Source organism: Ctenocephalides felis, unplaced genomic scaffold (assembly GCF_003426905.1).
Source record: "Ctenocephalides felis isolate EL2017-DRISC unplaced genomic scaffold, ASM342690v1 CF-g0.4_SCAFFOLD_03571, whole genome shotgun sequence".
Classification (NCBI taxonomy): Eukaryota; Metazoa; Arthropoda; class Insecta; order Siphonaptera; family Pulicidae; genus Ctenocephalides; species Ctenocephalides felis.
In genome coordinates, this window is record NW_020539725.1 from 9,166,566 (window position 1) to 9,185,403 (window position 18,838).

At 29.6% G+C, this 18,838-nt stretch overlaps 2 protein-coding genes across 2 annotated transcripts in view; both read left to right on the forward strand.

Moving 5' to 3' along the window:
* The window catches only part of LOC113384966 (microfibrillar-associated protein 1-like), a 7,306-nt gene extending 3,058 nt beyond the window's left edge, over nt 1-4,248 (forward strand). The window contains exons 3-8 of the mRNA XM_026622745.1: nt 800-956; nt 2,627-2,813; nt 2,960-3,219; nt 3,280-3,404; nt 3,569-3,809; nt 3,932-4,248. Of these exons, the coding sequence (XP_026478530.1) occupies nt 800-956; nt 2,627-2,813; nt 2,960-3,219; nt 3,280-3,404; nt 3,569-3,809; nt 3,932-4,120 (1,159 nt within the window). The 3' untranslated portion in view covers nt 4,121-4,248. The remainder of the gene's footprint in view (nt 1-799; nt 957-2,626; nt 2,814-2,959; nt 3,220-3,279; nt 3,405-3,568; nt 3,810-3,931) is intronic.
* Nucleotides 4,249-6,619: 2,371 nt separating this feature from the next.
* On the forward strand, nt 6,620-18,080 carry LOC113385572 (spermine oxidase-like). The gene is made up of 9 exons (XM_026623422.1): nt 6,620-6,792; nt 10,882-11,103; nt 15,298-15,384; nt 15,931-16,150; nt 16,246-16,427; nt 16,494-16,668; nt 16,749-16,969; nt 17,214-17,333; nt 17,894-18,080. Exons 1-9 carry the CDS (start codon nt 6,620-6,622, stop codon nt 18,024-18,026), a joined length of 1,533 nt encoding a protein of 510 aa, XP_026479207.1. The 3' UTR covers nt 18,027-18,080.
* The last annotated feature ends 758 nt before the right edge of the window (nt 18,081-18,838 follow it).

Below are 18,838 nucleotides of genomic sequence, written 5' to 3' on the forward strand. Positions count from 1 at the left end.
GTGTTGATTGAGTCTTCTTAATAAACATCACCTGCTTATTGCTTCAGACATATTGAATAATATTAGATTAAAATAAAAATATAAACCATTCCTGGGTCGCAATTATTTATTGTCTATGATTACCACTGATTGACGTTAATAAACAAAATAATTGCTATTATTTGCTTACACATTGTATCCATGGTAACATATTCGGATATAAGCAGGCGCTTAGTTTAAAATATACAAAATATTTACAATATTGTGTGACAGTCCTTTGGAATGTATTATGTATGAATTATATAAAAAATAGATGAAACTATTTGTCATTTATTAATGCAATACTTTTGAAGTTTATAAAATTCAAATAGCAAACAAAATATATGACAGGTATGACAACTGTTAAAATTTGTGTTGTGTTGAGGTTGGCTCACCTGTCCTGTCAAAAACGTGCACCTTGTAAAACAATGTAAATTGCCAGGAATCGTAAACACTTAAAATTCATCAAAGTTATATTAAAATAAAAACACAAAAATCAATATGATAAATATACACAGTCAATTTGGTATCCACAGTACTGCCGGAGCTGTCCCAGTTCGAAATGAAAAAGGTTATATCAAATGCTATTATGTTATGTTCTATTTACCGTTGATTTTGTTTCTATTATTTATTTTTATTATTAGGTGAATTGTCTATGAAAAAAGTTAAAGTCCAGAGATATGTATCTGGCAAACGACCTGAATATGCTCAAGTGAAACTTCTGAAGAAGAGTCTGAGACTGACGATTTATTGATAATAAAAACAATTATCGTCAAAAAAGATCAGAAGATGCTTTGCAAGAACAAGAAGAAATTCCTGAAACAATTGATGACCAAGATCCAGATGATCCACGGCTCAGAAGATTAACAGCTCGTAAAAATGATGTTGCGTTTACTGAAGAAAGAGGTGAAAGAAGAAGACATATTGCTGAACCTGAGGTGATTAATAAATTTATATTTATGTATATTTGTATTTCGGATACAGGATTAAATTTAGTAATTACAGAATATAAATGATCTTAATTAATTCATTACAGTAAAATACAACTCTAAAACAAATAAAACCTAACATTAGTATTATCTAATGCAATAACTCAAAGAAAAAATGTTATAATATTGATATAGTTTATTTAAGGCTTGTAGATATTGAGATTCTTCTGATGTAAAAAATCCTTTAAATATCCATTATGCAATTTTCATATGTCACAAATCTGGAAAATAATAATTAAGAGCAGTATTAAAATAAGAATATAATATGATAATAATTGTAATGATAAAATATTAGGGTAGAAAAATGTTAAAATAATTTGAAATAAAAATTAGAAAAATATGTAAAGAGGAAAAAATAACTGTAACTGTTGAAAAAAAGGTATCAGATATTCACAGTAGGCATTTCATCATCAAAATATTGTTTGATATCGAAATTGGCAAATATAGAAATATCATAGAAACTTTGGGCTTTTTAAAAGTTTCAACGATGGTATTATGAAATTGACGATCACTCAATTTGCTAACATGTAATGGGAGTGGATTAAAAAGCTGTTCTCTTCTTCCGTCTATGGTATTGAAAGATGTTTCAAGTAAAAGTTGGTTCTTTTATAGTCAAATTTCTTGTTTTATAATAGGAATTTGACATAGAGGATAGGTAGAAGCGTTTGGGATTATTCTTTATGAATGACAACGTAAGTTTGCAAAATATACAGGGAACAATGAGAATGTTAAATTGTCGGAACTGCGGGAAAAAATATTCTTAATGCTCTTTTCTGTATTTTGAATATATCCTTTAAGTATGATGAGAATCTCCAGAATTGTATTTCATATGCGAGATGTGAATAGAAATTAGAATAATAATTGAAAGAAGAAAATTTAAACTAACTTCTGATTTTAGAATCCTCAATATGAAACAATTTTTTGTTAACTTAGGTACAAGTATGGAATGAATATGATTGTCCCAGTTCAATTTTTTTTTTGTAATTGGATACCTAGAATTTTAGAGACTAAGAAAATTCAAATGCTATTGATAGTTACAGAATTGATCTCATGACTTATCCTATTTACTGTTCGAAAAGACATAATTTGGGTTTTGACATTTTTGAGCAAAAGATTATTACAATTGAACCAATTCGAAATTGAATTCATAACTAGATTTAATTTAGTATTTACTTCTTCTAAAGAATGTTTTTTACAATCACACTAGTGTCGTCGGAGAATTGATTTAGTGATGTACTCTTTTGCACTAAATGTAACTTAAGGTTCTTCTCTTCCACTAATGAACATGCACTTTTTTATATATTAACTTACAATTAGAGCTAGAGTTAATAATTCATATAATGTATATCTGTAAACCAAAAGTGCTTAAAGAATATGCTTTAAATTGATCTTTAATAAAGATTTATTTTAGGATCCAAAGATTTTTTACATTTTTCAATTACATTTTATTAAATTGTGAAAGCAAAATTATCAATATATAATTTTCTTTTAATATATTAACATCTTTAGAGTAAACTGAACCATTTCCCAATACTTATTTCAATTTCTAATATATTTTGAATTGTATAGATTCTAGATGAGGGTGAACCTGAAATTGAAAAGAAGAGGTAATTCCAGAGACTGTTGAAATTTTAGAAAGAAGACCAATTAGATTAGACAGTGGTTCAGATCGAGGCGGCAGCACAGATGAAGAAGACCTAAGTGATGATGAAATTGAAAGGAGACGTAGAGCTCTTCGAGAGCGTATGTTGGCTAAAAGGAGAGCTGAAGAAGAAGCAGCTGCAGCAGCAGAAGCTGCAGAGAAAGGTTAATTTTGATTAAATAAACTACATAAATATTAAATTTTAAATTTGACTTATTAACGCAGATAGTTAATATTATCTCTGTCAGAGACAAAGTATGTCTTAATTTCAGAAATTATAAACAAAGTTTTCTGCTATTGATAGATTCAGATAGCTCTGGATCATCCTCTGAGAGTTATGAAGAATATACTACTGATGAAAGTGATGATGATGAAGAAAATGAAACTGGGCCTCGTCTGAAACCTGTCTTTGTTAGTCGTAAGGATAGAGTTACTTTAATTGAACGAGAAAAGGAAGCACAAAAGCAAAAGCAATTAGAGCAAGAGGCCAAACGTCATGCTGAGGAGCGTAAACGGCAAACTTTAAGAATGGTTGAAGAAAGCATTAGGAAAGATATTCAAGAAAGCAAGGTATGCAATATGCAATAAAAGTTACTAATAGTGTATTGAATTTTTTGTTTCATTTTGTAGAATTCAACTACAGATCCACGCTTGGAAGATGTTAATACAGATGATGATAATGATGAATTGGAATTTGAAGCTTGGAAATTGAGAGAATTAAAACGTATTAAAAGAGATCGTGAAGAAAGAGAAAGGTTTTTGAATTTTTTCAATATGTGATAATTAACTCATTGATATTTTGAAAATCTTTGCATAATTTTTAATTGTTTTAATTCTATCTTCAGATTATGTATTTTTTCAAAACATATCTGTTCTTTTCCTTAATTTATTACTAATACTAAATTATTTTTTATTTCAGGATGTTCTTAGAAAAACAGGAAGTTGAAAGAATTAGATCATTAACTGAAGAGGAAAGAAGGCAAGAACTTAGAGCTAAGCCTAAAGTTATCACCAATAAAGCTGTTAAAGGAAAATACAAGTTTTTACAAAAGTACTATCATCGTGGTGCCTTCTATTTGGATGAAGAAGATGCTGTGTACAAGCAGGACTTCAGTGGAGCAACATTGGACGATCACTTTGACAAAACTGTTTTGCCAAAGGTAATGAACAGAATGAAAAATATGAATTTGACAATTAATACAATCATTAATTTAATCGTTGATTATTATTATTGATAATGGATAGCTTATTCATATTTATATTAAACAAATGTTACTTTCAGGTTATGCAAGTTAAAAACTTTGGTCGTTCTGGACGTACTAAATACACTCATTTAGTAGATCAAGACACAACACAGTTTGACTCACCCTGGATAACTGATACAGCACAAAGTATGAAATTTGTGAATAATCAGGCAGCGGGTATGAAACAAATATTTGAAAAACCTTCCATGAAGAAAAAACATTCATGAGAAAACTAAATAATTGTGTACATATATTTAATATTTTTAAGTGTGAATGTGAGTTATTTTGAATTTGGGTGAGTATGTTGTTTTGTATTAAAAAGAATATTATATTATGATTCCGTGTTTTAATAAATACAAGCAAAATTTTAAATCTTGAAGGATTGACTGAATTTATAAAAGCTCAATGAAAACATCTATTATGATTTGTACATGTAACCTGAAGTTATAAAGTAACTAATTGCAGTTAAACAAGAAAAAAACATTTTGAGTTGGAACACCTATTTTATTTTTATCAAAATAAGTATGTATACAAAATCATTATCATAATTAGAATCTTCATTGTTCAGAAATATTTGTAAGAAATATATATTGATGAACTCAATATGTCTGTTGCTATTTAATAGACTCATATTGTGGGATTTTTTTTGATATTTAAGAGTTTTTATAGCAAAAGAAATTTTGTTGAAACTGCTTTATTTTATCTCTTTGCAGCATATTTTCTTCATCATATTATGTGTTCATATAGTATAAAGGACTATCAGCCAAACTAGGATCCAATAAGAAGAAATATGTTATTATACTGAATTATAATTATTACAGCGTTCGTCTCCGCGCGGATCTGGTGGTCTACAAAAGCTTATAATTACATAAATATTTTTTTTACAATCAACTTATTCTCAAATTAAAGTTGAATTGCTGATAACAGAAAATATATTAATGCAAATGAAAAAATTATATCATGCTCATGTACTGATCATGTGGACATCGAAAAAATGCACCGGGAGTAAAGTTTTAAAAGAGATTAGTTTTTTTGAAATGTGAAGAAAAAGTTTAACACTGTGTGTTTATTAATCAATTCATTAAAGTATATTTTTTCATCTAGACGGCAAACAGATTATTCAAAAAAGGTTTTAGCACCATTCTAGAGCTGTTCCCGATGTAAGATTATATTCAAAAATATCATTTGCACCTTCCGGTCTCCGGGGCACGTCAGAACCCAGGATGAAGATTCAGGTGAATCAAAGATTATGGATATTCCTATTAGTTTGAATATAATGCATTTGGTAGCATAATTTTTAACAATTAATACGTATTCAATAGCGTAAAAATGACGCTAAACAATATTTCACATTACTCTATAATTTACTTTATTTTTGTATTAATTAAAATATTTAAATATATTTGGCAATGTTGCCAAAGGCTCAATCCTGTAATAATGAATTTATCATATATGTATTTTTATACTGTTGCAAAAAATTGATTATTATAAACTTAAATTATTTTTATAAAAATAATTTAAGTTTAAATAATGAACGTCTATGACAATTCTTGTCTAGTAAAATTGCTTTGGAAGGACGAGTACAAAAGAACGAACAAGAAGGAAAAATTTCTAGGCTGTTCGTCCTTCTGGAATAATTTTACAGCACAAGATTTTGGACGCTCATTATTTACCTCAAGCTTTTGCTTCGACGCTGGTAGCGCCCAAAACCTATACACCAACCTCCAAAAATATATTTTAATATGAACCACAATATCACAATAAATCATCACTATCTAATTTAATTGCCTAACTAGTGGTGTATGGCATCGTGCCTTAAGGCAAATTGCTGGTACTTCCCGTACCGTAACGAAATGTTGCTCGAATGTTCAATAATAAATGCTTTCAAATAGATTATTTTAAATATTGTAACATAGTCTAATATTTATATTGTTATTATTTGTATAAAGTATATTAGAGCTTTAGTCAGAATTAAAATTAAAATCTGAATTATTTTCGATATACAAAAAAAAATTTTTCGTTCACGTTTTTGGGCGCACGAATCAACCGATTTGAATGGTTCAAAAAACATTCGATTCCTGTTGATAGGAAGATGTGGTGATTAGTTTTTGGCAAAGGCAGGTTCAGTCGACAATGTTACAGTATTTATAATAATTTATTTAAAAACATTCCTCAACAATTCAAACAGTTCTAGCAATTTGCCTTTAAGGCACGATACCATACACCACTAGTTATCTTTGTTATGGAGTTATGGACCGACATTTATATTTAGTTTGTTGACCGCATCACAATTTATCTAAGAGTTGCGGAAAATTTATTACATTTACAAAGCATAGATTGTAAAACAAATGTTATCCTTGAAAAATATCACGATTTATTCAATAAATAAAAGTAATTTTTAAAATAAATTATATACGTCAGCAGTTAATTAATAGTGCCCAATTATATAGAATTCAATAATAAAACAAATTTTAATAAACAATTATAAGCGAAAAACAAAACTGGTCTTATCGCTTGTTTATAAATTCCGGCTTTTTTAGGTATATAGGTTGCTGATGGAATTCAGTTCAGAGAATAGTAAATTTGGAAACGTGTGGAAAACCAATTTTCTACTTTACTCTGATTTCAAAACTTAGCATTGATTGTGATATGATTAAGATTTTCATTATATAAAAAGTTACTTAAGATTTGTATAATTCTTTAGTCGAAAAAACTTAGTTATTCCAATGACCCCAGACGTTGTGATTGTTGGAGCGGGTGCAGCAGGTATATCAGCTGCCGTTAAATTAAATAAATGCGGCTTTAAAAACGTGATCGTATTAGAGGCCAGTGATAGAATTGGCGGCAGAATTTGCACAAAACCATTTGGAAGCAATAAAGTTGATTTGGGAGCGCAATGGTGAGAAATCTTCACTAAACTAGTTGTAAAAGTAGCGTTTTGCCAAGGCAAGCTACATTTACTTTTCGATACGTATACACAATTAATAAGAATTGAGATTCAGCTATTTAGGTAAAATGCTCAATTGATATTTCGAAAATCCAACTTTCGCTTTCAATAAAAATTAATAATCAATGCGATGTCCAATTTTTCCTGTCTTTCAGACATACTTATATATTATTCAATAAGCAATTGAAAAAAATTGATTAATTTATTTGACATATTTTAATTCATCCCTTTCGGGTTCTAAAAATGTATTTTTTTCAACTTCAACGTTAAATGTAATCAGTTGCTATCTACAAAACATGGAATGCACGAAAGACACAGAATCTGATTAGAAATCGCTTAAGCGCGCTGCGCAACTCCAAATTTTGGCAATTTTTTATAATTCAACCGCTTATCGTAGGCCTATAATATAAGTATGTTATTTTAGACTCTAAAATCTATCGTCACACAAAGTTATTGCAAGGTCGGCAAATTCCCATCTTTACCAAAAACTAACTAGAAGGCGTCCATTAATCACGTGAGCAAGTTTTTAAGGATTTTTGGACCCCCCCTCCCCCTTGGTGATACATGGTGATATTCAAAATTACCCCCCCTCCCCCACCAAACATCACGTGTATTTTAGTTACGTAATAAAACTGTAATTTTTTTTTGAAAATTATTGAATTTTTTTTAAAAAAAACAGTTGAAAAATAAACACACGTGATATCTTGCTATACCCCTCCCTACCCCACGTGATATTTCGTGATTTTTTGTCAGAACCCCCCCCCCCTCCCTCAACTAATATTTTACCAACAGTTTTTTAATTTTTGAATAGGGGTTCAAGATTATGGGCTAAAACGTGAACTAAAAATTTACACTTTTCTGCTTATTATAAAATGGCTTGGCCGATTGTCGCGCAGCACTAATCAACACTAGTCCTTATCGAGTTACATCGAATGACTGTTAAATTTTTTAAATCGATACAGCCGTTTTTGAGAAAGCATCGATGGAAGGTCAAAAATTGGCTCACAAATACGCACACACACATACTTTTTTGAAATTCGGTCTCATTCGATTCAGAATGACTTGGAATGTCGAGAAAACTTGAAAATAGCAAATCGGATTTTTTTCGCAAAAAGAAACTTCTTCTTCGGGAAGTTAATAATTTAGCCCAACTTCTTTCAAAAGGCATAACAAAAGAGACATAATATAAACCATGTTTAACTTCCGGAATAAAAAGTTTGTTTTCTCCAAAAATCCGATTTGCTAATTTTATTCCTTCTTGTTTAAAGTTTTTCTTAATCGTTTTACACAGAAATTGAAAGAAGTTTGAGGATGTAGCATATACAAGCCAAAGTTTGACCTTCATCAATATTTCCTCAAAAACGGCTGCATCTCATTTCAAAATTTTAAAATTGTTTGGTGTTGCTCTGATCATTAACCAATTTGAATGGTACAAAAAACATTCGATTCCTATTGACACGGAGATGTGATGATTATACTCTTTTATCTATGGCTCCGATCGGCCGAGCCTTTCTTCATATTAAGTTGATAAGTACAAAATATTTTGTCATCGTTTTCACCATAATTAACTTCCGTAGCGTAAGTTATTGTGATCGTCCAAAAATCAAAATTGAAAATTTTTGCATATCTTCACGTTTAGAAGGTTTCTGAACATTTTGGCATACCTTATTGTTAGAAAAAATGGATGTATGGATACAATTTTTCCTCCACGTTTTCGGCCGCACGGATTAACCGATTTGAATGGTACAAAAAACATTCGATTCCTATTGACACGGAGATGTAATGATTAGTTTTTGGCAAAGGCAGGTCTAGCCGTTTCGGAGATATGGAGCAAAGAGTGCAAAAAATAAAAATCGAGTTTTTGAGAGAACGGAGCATTCGATTCGAATGTTCTAAAAAACATTCAATTTGTAATGATGGGAAGAAGTGGTGATTAGTTTTTGGCGAAGGCAGGTCCAGCCGTTTTGGAGATACGGAGCTAAATGTGCAAAAATGACAGATTTTGAGAGAATTAGATTGCATAATTCAAAAACTTTGTGTTGACAAAACGATTGTTTCTACGGATTTTTTTTTCATATCCGAAAAAATTTTTTGAATATCGAAAATAATTCACATTTTAATTTTAATTCTAGCTAAAAGTTCTAAAGCTCACTTATATACTTTAGCAGCAATTCTTATATAATCTTCTATATATATATAAGTCGGGTTTTCCTTCCTGACGAAATAACTCCAGAACGCACGAACCGATTTCGACAATTTTGCATTCGTTGAAAAGGTCTCGGGCTCCGCAAGGTTTATAGCTAAGAAAATTAGTGGTGCATGGCATCGTGCCCTAATGCAAATTGCTGGAACTTCATGCACCGTAATCAAAAATTCGAGTAATAAAAATAATAAACAATTGTTTTAAATAATTTCAAATAGGTTATCTTCTATCTATATAAAAATAAGTCGCGGGTTTTCCTTCCTGACGATATAACTCCAGAACGCACAAACCGATTTCGACAATTTTGCATTCGTTGGAAAGGTTTTGGGCTCCGCAAGGTTCATAGCTAAGAAAATTAGTTGTGCATGGCATCGTGCCTTAATGCAAGCTGCTGGAACTTCACGCACCGTAATTAAAAATACGAGTAATGACATTAGTGAGAATTATCAGAATTATGCTTGGTTAAGTCAACGAGCAATTCTTGCCGCAAAGTATAATGATGTACACGCACTGAATTTCACCATTCAATCAAAAATTGCTGGCGATTTGGTGACATACCAATGATTTCCAGTTCGCTTGCGTTCGCAATAACAACCTGTGTTGCCTGTTCACGAGTTGAAAAACCATCCGCTTTGTTTGTGTTAACGTCAGACCAAAAAACAAAAAATGTGGTTTACCAAAGAGCGCTTCAATGAAACGGATAATTTCCGGATTCACTTTCATTTACTTAGAGAAGTTCAACTAAAAAATACTTCATTTTTGTAATCGAAATAAATTCATTACTTTTGTATAATAAAATCAAATTTTTCCTTTTCAAATATAAAACAAACAGAAAATTTCTTCATCTTTCTCACGAAACCATCTGGTGGCGAAACGGAGTTCGTCGCGTTTGCTAGTTATTATATAAGAATAAATATAGTTTATATAATTCTTATAAATATTAGACTATGTTCTTCAATTTAAATTCGATTGATTGAGTTTTGTTTATTTAAGTACGGGAAGTTCCTTCAATTTGCCTTAAGGCAAATACGCCACTCGTTTCTGTTGAAAATTTAAAAACCATTCGAAAAAAATCAGTTGGGAATCGCGGTATAGTTTTTCGGCCGGGCCGGTTTTTGAAATATTTTGTGACAATTTTTGATAAAACGTATGGTGATAGAGTTCAATGTTTAAACGAATATCCTTAAATATTATAGAACTACGACTAGTGAAGTAATTATTAAAATTCATAAAAGTTTGAAATATATAATGGACCGCGCTTTTAAAACGTACACTATATTCTATAAGCGCGTTTTCGTGCAAAGATACCAATTAGAAATTGGGTTGTTTAGTTTTTAGTGAAAAGTGAATGTTATTTTGGAATTAAACAGTTTATTTGATCACCATTTCAAAAGTTGCTAAATTTTAATTCGATTAAATTGTATAAGTCAATTATTAACACATGTCGGGATGTTTATGCAACTTGCTCTAATGCAAAATATAAGTGCAAAATGCCACTTATACCTGTTTATGTAGTATTTATTAAAAGCTAATATTTTGGATTTCATCAGCGACTTAAGTTAGCTGTACACCATTTTATTCCCATCTAATCATTTATGTGCAAAAGTGTAATCATGCCATCTATGGTTCAAACCTCCAAGATCAAAATTAATTAATTAATTATAAATATAAACAATTAGCCGATTCAATTAAATTTTTAATCATAATTAATTAATTAATTTTGATCTTTGAAGTTTGAACTATAGTCATTACACTTTCGATTATAAATGATTAGATCGGAATAAATGTGTAATACTATAATTATAAATCCAGCTATAACTATTTTTATTTTATTCCAGGTGCCATGGCCAAGAGGGAAATATTGTATACGATATAGTGAAGGACATGGATCTGTTAAGTGGCTCTGAAATGTACCACGACAATGAATTTTTGGTTTCAGATGGAACAATCGTTCCCAAAAACATTTCTAGGAAACTTGAAAATCTTTATCACAAAATTGCATCAAAAGACGACGGGATGATAAACTCTGATTTATCACTCGGGCAGTTCATGATCAACAAGTAAGATCAGAAATAATTATTTTGGAATAGCATTTAATAATTCTTATCATCGATATATCGCAAATTCGTGTTTTTGAACGGTTTAATTGGACTATAGGCTAGTCAGACTCCTGAAATTTAAGAAAAAATTATCAGAACTATTTTATTTTATTATGATTATTTTATATATCGAATTATATATCGTTTTATTAGCAATTAATAAATTTACATATTGTTTTGTATAAATTTATCTGAACAATTAAAAGTATTTGCACATTTAGCTTCGTATCTGCGAAATGGCTGGACCTGCCTTTGCCAAAAACTAATCATCAATTTTTCCCACCATTACAAATTGGTATACACTACCTGTTGTCGTAATGAAACTTGTTAGTTACAAAGTTATATAACAAATGTTAACTAAATGTAATATAAACGCAATGTAACTCTTAGTTGCAAAGTTATATAGCAAATGTTAACTAAGTGTAATGTACGCGCAATGTATATCGATAGTTGCAAAGTTATGTATCATTGTTACCTTATGTAATAAATGTGCAATGTTTTGTTAGAAAATATTTTCCACATTTTTAATGAAAATTCGATTGAAATTATATTTAACTTACCGAAAGAGATTTTATGTTTTCTCGACGTTTTTAGTCATTCCGGGTAGAATGAGACCAAATTTGGAAAAAGTATGTACGTGTAAAGCGGTAAAAGTGAAAACTTTATATGGGTGTTTTTGTACCGGCAGCGCGTATACTTGCTTAAGTTTTTGCAACTTTTCACCATGAAGTTCCGCCTACATTTAAATGAATTTTTGAATAACAGAAGAAAAATGTACTGGCTTTCGAATGATGCTAATTTAAAAGTAGTCCAAAAAGAAGCACTAGTAGAAAATGGAAAATAAAAAATCATTTTCACCTTTAACCGCACTCACAAATAATTTTTTCACATTATTTATTATAAACAACATAGACAAGATCTGTATAAATAGAATGACGTTAATATTTTTTTGATATCTCTCATATTTCCGACAAAAGGTGAGTTTGAAAAAAGAGACCACTTTCACATGTTTTCACTGATATCTCGACCAAATAATGAGCTACGGATTTGAAATTTGGTATTTCTAATTTTCTCGAAAAGACCGATAAAATAGCATCAAAATTATTCAAATACCAGGGTGGGGCCTATTCTGTATGGTAACACGCCCATACCCTTTATCATAAATAATTCTCTATTTCATTTAGAGAGTTAAAATACCAAATACGGTTCCTTGAATTGGATTTGATAATTTTTCATTTTTTAATATTTTTTTTATGAAAATCGATAAATATCTAATCACGTCAATGATAATACAGTTTATTCAAGATAAAAATACACGTAAAAGGCCAAATTAACAGAAACTATGAGCAGTTCTTACGCAAAAATTAATTGGAATTTTTTTTTACAATTTTGCAAAATGGATGATAATGAAACTAAGGTTAATGCTACCGATCAAAAACGAGAGGAAGAAAAAGAGGATGATTGTTATGCTGAGTGTTGTGATTTAGGTTTACTTTGTTTGTCGTGTTTTGAACTGTTTGCAGAATGTTTTTCGTTATGCAATAATTAATTTTTACTGCATCTACTTACAACTACTTAACTATTTGTAAAAAATGTAAGTTATTCAAATTAATATATTCTAATCAAATTCATGTAAAATTTATTGAGTTCGACCATTTTTATCATTATAATGCTTATATAGAAGTTATAAAAATACAATTTGATGTTGCAACTAACCACTGGCTTAATATTTTTCAAATCGATAAAGTTTGTAGAACGGCGCTTACCGAATTGCTAATTGTATTTTCTCGACGTTTACAGTCATTCTGAATAGTTTGAGACCAACGAGAGAAAATTTCGATATGGGCTCGCGTAGCGAAACGATCGGTCGAGTCGTTTAATATAATAATAAGAAAAATTAGAATTAGCAAAAGCGCAAAAATATTCATCCGCGTTTTTGCGAATTTTGAAAACTTTGAAAACCGATATCAATTGGGGATTGTGCTTGCTGTTTTTAGTTAAACATTTTTATGTGATTTTTTGGCGTTTTTAGTGGATATTAACATGCTGATTGAGTTCTTGGTCTAACCTAGTGATTCCAAAAGTGGTCTCCCAAGGGTTTATGGCAAGTTTCAAGGGAACCATAGCAACTTTATAAGTAATTACTTATAGTAGTTATAAAATATTTAGTAAAGTAGTTATAAAATATTTAAATATAAATTATTATGGTGTGTTGTGATCAACTACCGCGAACCCTAATTTTATTTACTGCCTCCTCCCTCAAATTTTTCGATGACATGGTCGCCTTGAAAGTTTTTGTGGGCCTCTTAAAAGTTTTTATGGACCTCTTGAAAGTAGTTATGGACCCTTTGAAAGTTATCATGGACTCCTTGAAGTTGTCATGGACCCCTTGAAGTTGTCATGGACCCCTTGAAAGTTGTCATAGACCCCTTGAATGTTAACATGCAATTGCCATTGGTTGCCATGGACTTTTGGGGTGACCACTTATGTATATTACCTTTTATTAACCTAGGGTCGAGTAAGTTATAGTAATGAGCCAAAAATCGAAAATATTTTTTTTGCATATCTTCACGTTTTAGAGGTTTCTGAACATTTTGGGATACTTCAGAAAAAATGGATGTGTGTGTGTTTTGTGTGTCCGTATTGTTTCGTCCACGTCTTCGGACGCACGGAACTATTGATAGGGAGATGTGCTGATTAGTTTCTGGCAAAGGCAGGTCCAGCCATTTCGGAGATACGGAGAAAAGAGTGCAGAAAATCGAGTTTTTGAGAGAACGGAGAATCCAATTTGAATGATCCAAAACACATTCAATTCGTTTCGGAATTTTGGCAAAGCTAAGTGTGTAAAAAGTGGCAGTTTTTGAGAGAAATATGCATCCGATTTGAATGATTCAGAAAACTTAATTTCTGCTTGTGTTGACGAAACGATTGCTTTTGGGAAAAAAAATATAATTTTATTGAGAGTATTTTTGAGAATATATTCTCAAATATATTTTGAGAATTCTCATTTTTTTGAATAACGAAAATAACTCGAATTTTAATTTTAATTCTAGTTAAAGTTCCAAAGCTCACTTATATACTTTAAATAAATGATTTGAACTTTGCAATTCAGTTTAGATAATTCTTACGAGTGCAGAAAATAGAAATCGAGTTTTTGAGAGAACAGAGCATCTGATTTGAATAATCTAGAAAACATTCAATTCATAATGATGGCGAGAATTTGTGATTAGTAGATTTTGAGAGAACTAAGAACCCGATTTGAATGGTTCAAAAGACTCTGCTTGTTTTGACAAATTAATTGCTTTTGGAAAAAAAAAAATTTCAAATTTTTTTCTCAATATTTTTTTTTCAATATCAAAAATAATTCAAGTTTTAATTTTATTTCTGGCTGAAGTTCTAACATACTTTAAATAAATAATTTTAACTTTGTAATTCAGTTTATATAATTTTTATAATTAAATATTATTAGACAATGTAACATTATAATATATTTATATGAAAACATGCTGCGGGAAGTTCCAGCAATTTGACTTAAGGCACGATGCCTTATATCACAAAAATTCACCGTAATTAATACAATTACAGATATTATAAGTTTCTTCGAATGATATCGATTGGAAATTGCATTGATAGCAATCAATGATGATTTTTAATAAAAGCAAAAAAATTATTTTCGGAATATGCAGTCGAAGCATGTTCTAAATATCTAAATCTCAATAAGTCAGTTTTACGTATCAGGAAAAATGACTTGCAAATTGTTTGTATTTATTATTGATTGAGTAATTCATGCAGTGTATTCTTTAATTAATAACCAATATAAGTATGTGCTCAAATCTTCAGTTTTATTTTATGTGCAGTCTAAAAGTAAAAAGATATTGTACGTAAGTTAATACACATACATGCATTTCACGTGAATATTTGTGATACTATTCATTATATAAATTAACAATTTATTATAATCGAATCGATAAATATTATCATTACATAAAGATAAAACATTATTAATTATGATAAGATAACATTTTAAAAATGTCTAATTATCAATTCATCAAATTATAGTATTTTATATTATTCCGACCTCGCTCGTTAATATACTGATTGCAAAAATATTTAATACATTTGCGAAAATAACAATATGATCGATGATAAAACAAGTGCAAATTCTGCTGAACAATTACAAGACGAGGACGAAGAAAGTGGTTGCTTCTGTGTTAAGTGCGATGCATTTTTAACCAGTTTCTGGTGTTGTACATTTTTGCAATGTTTTGTATTCTAATAAAATATAATACATCTAATTCTTAAACTTATAATTATAACTAAAAATGGAATTAAAAGCTGCAATATGTAAGAAAAAAATAAATTTATTACTAAAATCATAATGTAGAATATAGTTGATATACTTAATATATAAGAGTCGAGGTCTAATGATTGGGCGATGCATCAATAAAAATTGTGAATTTCGATAAATTAATTCCTATACGTTTCGTTTAACATCTCATCTGTCATTTAGCCGAATATAAAGTTTGATATTCTAATACTACAATATACTTAATTACAGTAATACTTCATGGTAAGAATATGTGATATATGTGGTATCTATATAAACAAAAATCTCAATTATTATGGTATCCTAAATAGTATAGTATAATAATTTATCAATCACAATCAATTATCTTATTATCTTTTAAATATTAAATCTGTTGATTCCAGAGACAAAAAATTAATTAATTACAAATACATTATTCCAACAAAATTACTAATTCATGCAATTTATTTTATTTGAACTAGGTATTATAAACTTATGAAATTAAATGAATATCAAGATGTAGATGAGACCCTTAGTGAACAATTTTTGGAATGGTGCCATAGATTCCACAATAGCTATGATGCTTCTGATAAATGGTTCGAAAGCTCTGCAAAAGGATATTTGGAGTATCACGAATGTCCTGGACATCCTTTGTTGAATTGGAAAGGCGCTGGATATCTGAGATTTTTAGAAGTTATTATGGTAAATCTAGTTTAATTAATGCAAATATATTTAGTAGCAAAACTTTTCTCTTAATTGTCAATGGTTCTGATAGTATTTATTTATTTATTTTTCAGAATAAATATCCCGATGAAAACAAAGCATTAAAATTAGATATTCGCTTTCATAAAGAAGTTATATCAATAGAATGGGAGCGACCGACAGCAAAAAAATCTGTAATAATAAAATGTAAAGATAATTCTACATATGAGGCAGATCATGTTATCGTTGCTGTTCCTTTAGGAGTGCTTAAAAATAGGTGACTATAGGTGATGTAAATAAATTGTTACTCAAACGCAAAAAATTTGCCAGCATTATTTTTTAGTCCGACATTATTTACACCAAATTTGCCACAGTACAAAAAAAATTGTATAGAAAATCTGGGTTTTGGCACTGTCGATAAAATTTTTCTTCGCTTCGAAAACAAATGGTGGCTTCCTGAATGGAACGGTATCAGATTATTGTGGACTGTTGAAGATAGAGAGGAATTACTTAAAAAGGTTTTTATTCTTTACTTATATTATTGAAAGTATTTATAAAATACATTATGCCGTATAATTGTAGATATGTTTTTTGATAGAATGAATTAGAAAAATGGGTGGATGATGTATTTGGCTTCTACACCGTGGATCAATGTTCCGATGTGCTCTGCGGTTGGGTGACTGGTCCTTCGGCAAAAATTATGGAGTCTTTGAGCGATGAAAAAGTTTTACAAATATGTTCAGATTTAATAAGAAAATTTGTGACAAAATATGAATCAAAAACTGCTAAAAGGTACTGCGATCCTGTTGAGGTATTAAGGTACGTGCACTCATTTATTTAAATTAAACATCTTATTAATTAATATCGCAAATGTGACATTACTCCGCGCTCAATGAACGTTCTATACAACAAAAATGACTTCGGCGCGGCGATGTCCAAGATCGCAATGCGATGTTGTTTTGATGTTGTTTTTTTGTGATTGTCTTTTCTGGAAAGATATGATTTTACTTGCTTATAAGTTTATCAATTTTTTTATCCTTATGGTTTATTTTTTTTATTACAGAAGCAAATGGGGAACAAATCCATATAGCCGAGGTTCTTATTCGCTTCGACTACTAAAAACTGAAAATTTTGGTGGCAGTTCTACAGAATTATCACAACCTGTCATTGATGCATCAGGAAGGTCTGTAGATATTTGCTCTTTATTTATATATGTATCTATCGTTAAAAAAGTAATAATAAAAATCGTCGAAAAATTTTTTTTAACACTTTATTACCAGAAAACGGCCCGGCCGATCTCTACCAAAAACTAATCAGCACGATTCCCAACCAATATCTTTCGAACGGTTTTTAAATTTTCATAATCGATTCGTCACTTTCATCGCAAAATTACCTTTGACAAAATTGTACAGCATAGAATTATATCCAAAAAATGTATTAATTTTTAGCTCGCACCGGAACCATGAGGACTTCTGAGATTTCTTTTATAATTATAGTTTCAGCAATTTTGCCAAGTTACAGCCCATTATGAATTATTGTAGCATTGTAACATCATACTTCATTTCTTTCGGCTTGACATTCAGTTCTGGAACACCCTGGTTTCGTTCAATTCTAATTTACAAACTAACTAAATCTGCAAATGTTTGAATCAGTTGCATGTTGTCAGTTTTGATCAATTTGTAAACAGTTTGTGCTCGTATGAAAAAACCCCTGTAAATTAGAATATTTTATGAAATATTTCAGGTCAGCTATTTTATTTGCTGGAGAAGCTACGAGTCAGAATTATTATTCAACGGTCCACGGAGCTACCGAAAGCGGTTTTAGAGAAGCTAATAGAATAATTAATCTCAGCAAAAGCACAAAGAATGGCCAGTGATGAATATTAATAAATTAACAAAAAATAATTGTTTCACATGTGGAATTTATTATACTCATGAGATAAATATAGCTATTGTGAATACTATAGTTTTGTTTCAAAAAATACTTGTTTATTTTTTTTTACAAAGAAATCATGACTCATTTATATATCATATTTGTTTGTATATCATTTCTATGCCAAATATGGTCTTAATTTGAAATAATTAATCTAATTATGTAAAATTAAACTGTAGAATTATTCGAATAAAGCAAAAAGCAAAGCATTGAGAATGCTGCCAAATTAATAAAATGAATAGATAGAAAAAATTAATAGAATAATTAGATAAAAGATATTAAAAGTTTTATAAGAACATAAGTCAATACTTTTGTAAAAAAAATGTAAAAATCATTTTTGTATATATTTCTTTAACAATTCCTTCTGAAAATTGTCAACTACATTTACAATTTTTGGTTATCTACTTCTACGATCTTTGATAATTCAAAAGTGAATACTCAATCTTTGACATAATTTTGAAAATATATATTAATATTTTAGCAAAAAATAATTAATAAAAAAATGTTATAAGTATACTGTACCCATAAGGGTGGAATTGAAATTTAAGTCAGTATTATTTGTCCAAACTGTATTTCTACTTCTTTTATATTTAAGCTTAATCATAAATAATGTATAAAAATTACTAGTTTATTATTCCAGATTTAATAGTAAATACAATTACAAATTTCAATTAAAAAAATATCGATAAAGTTTCGAATAAACATTATTATGGTAAGTGTTTTATTATTTGTGGTCAGAAAATCTCGATAGCATTG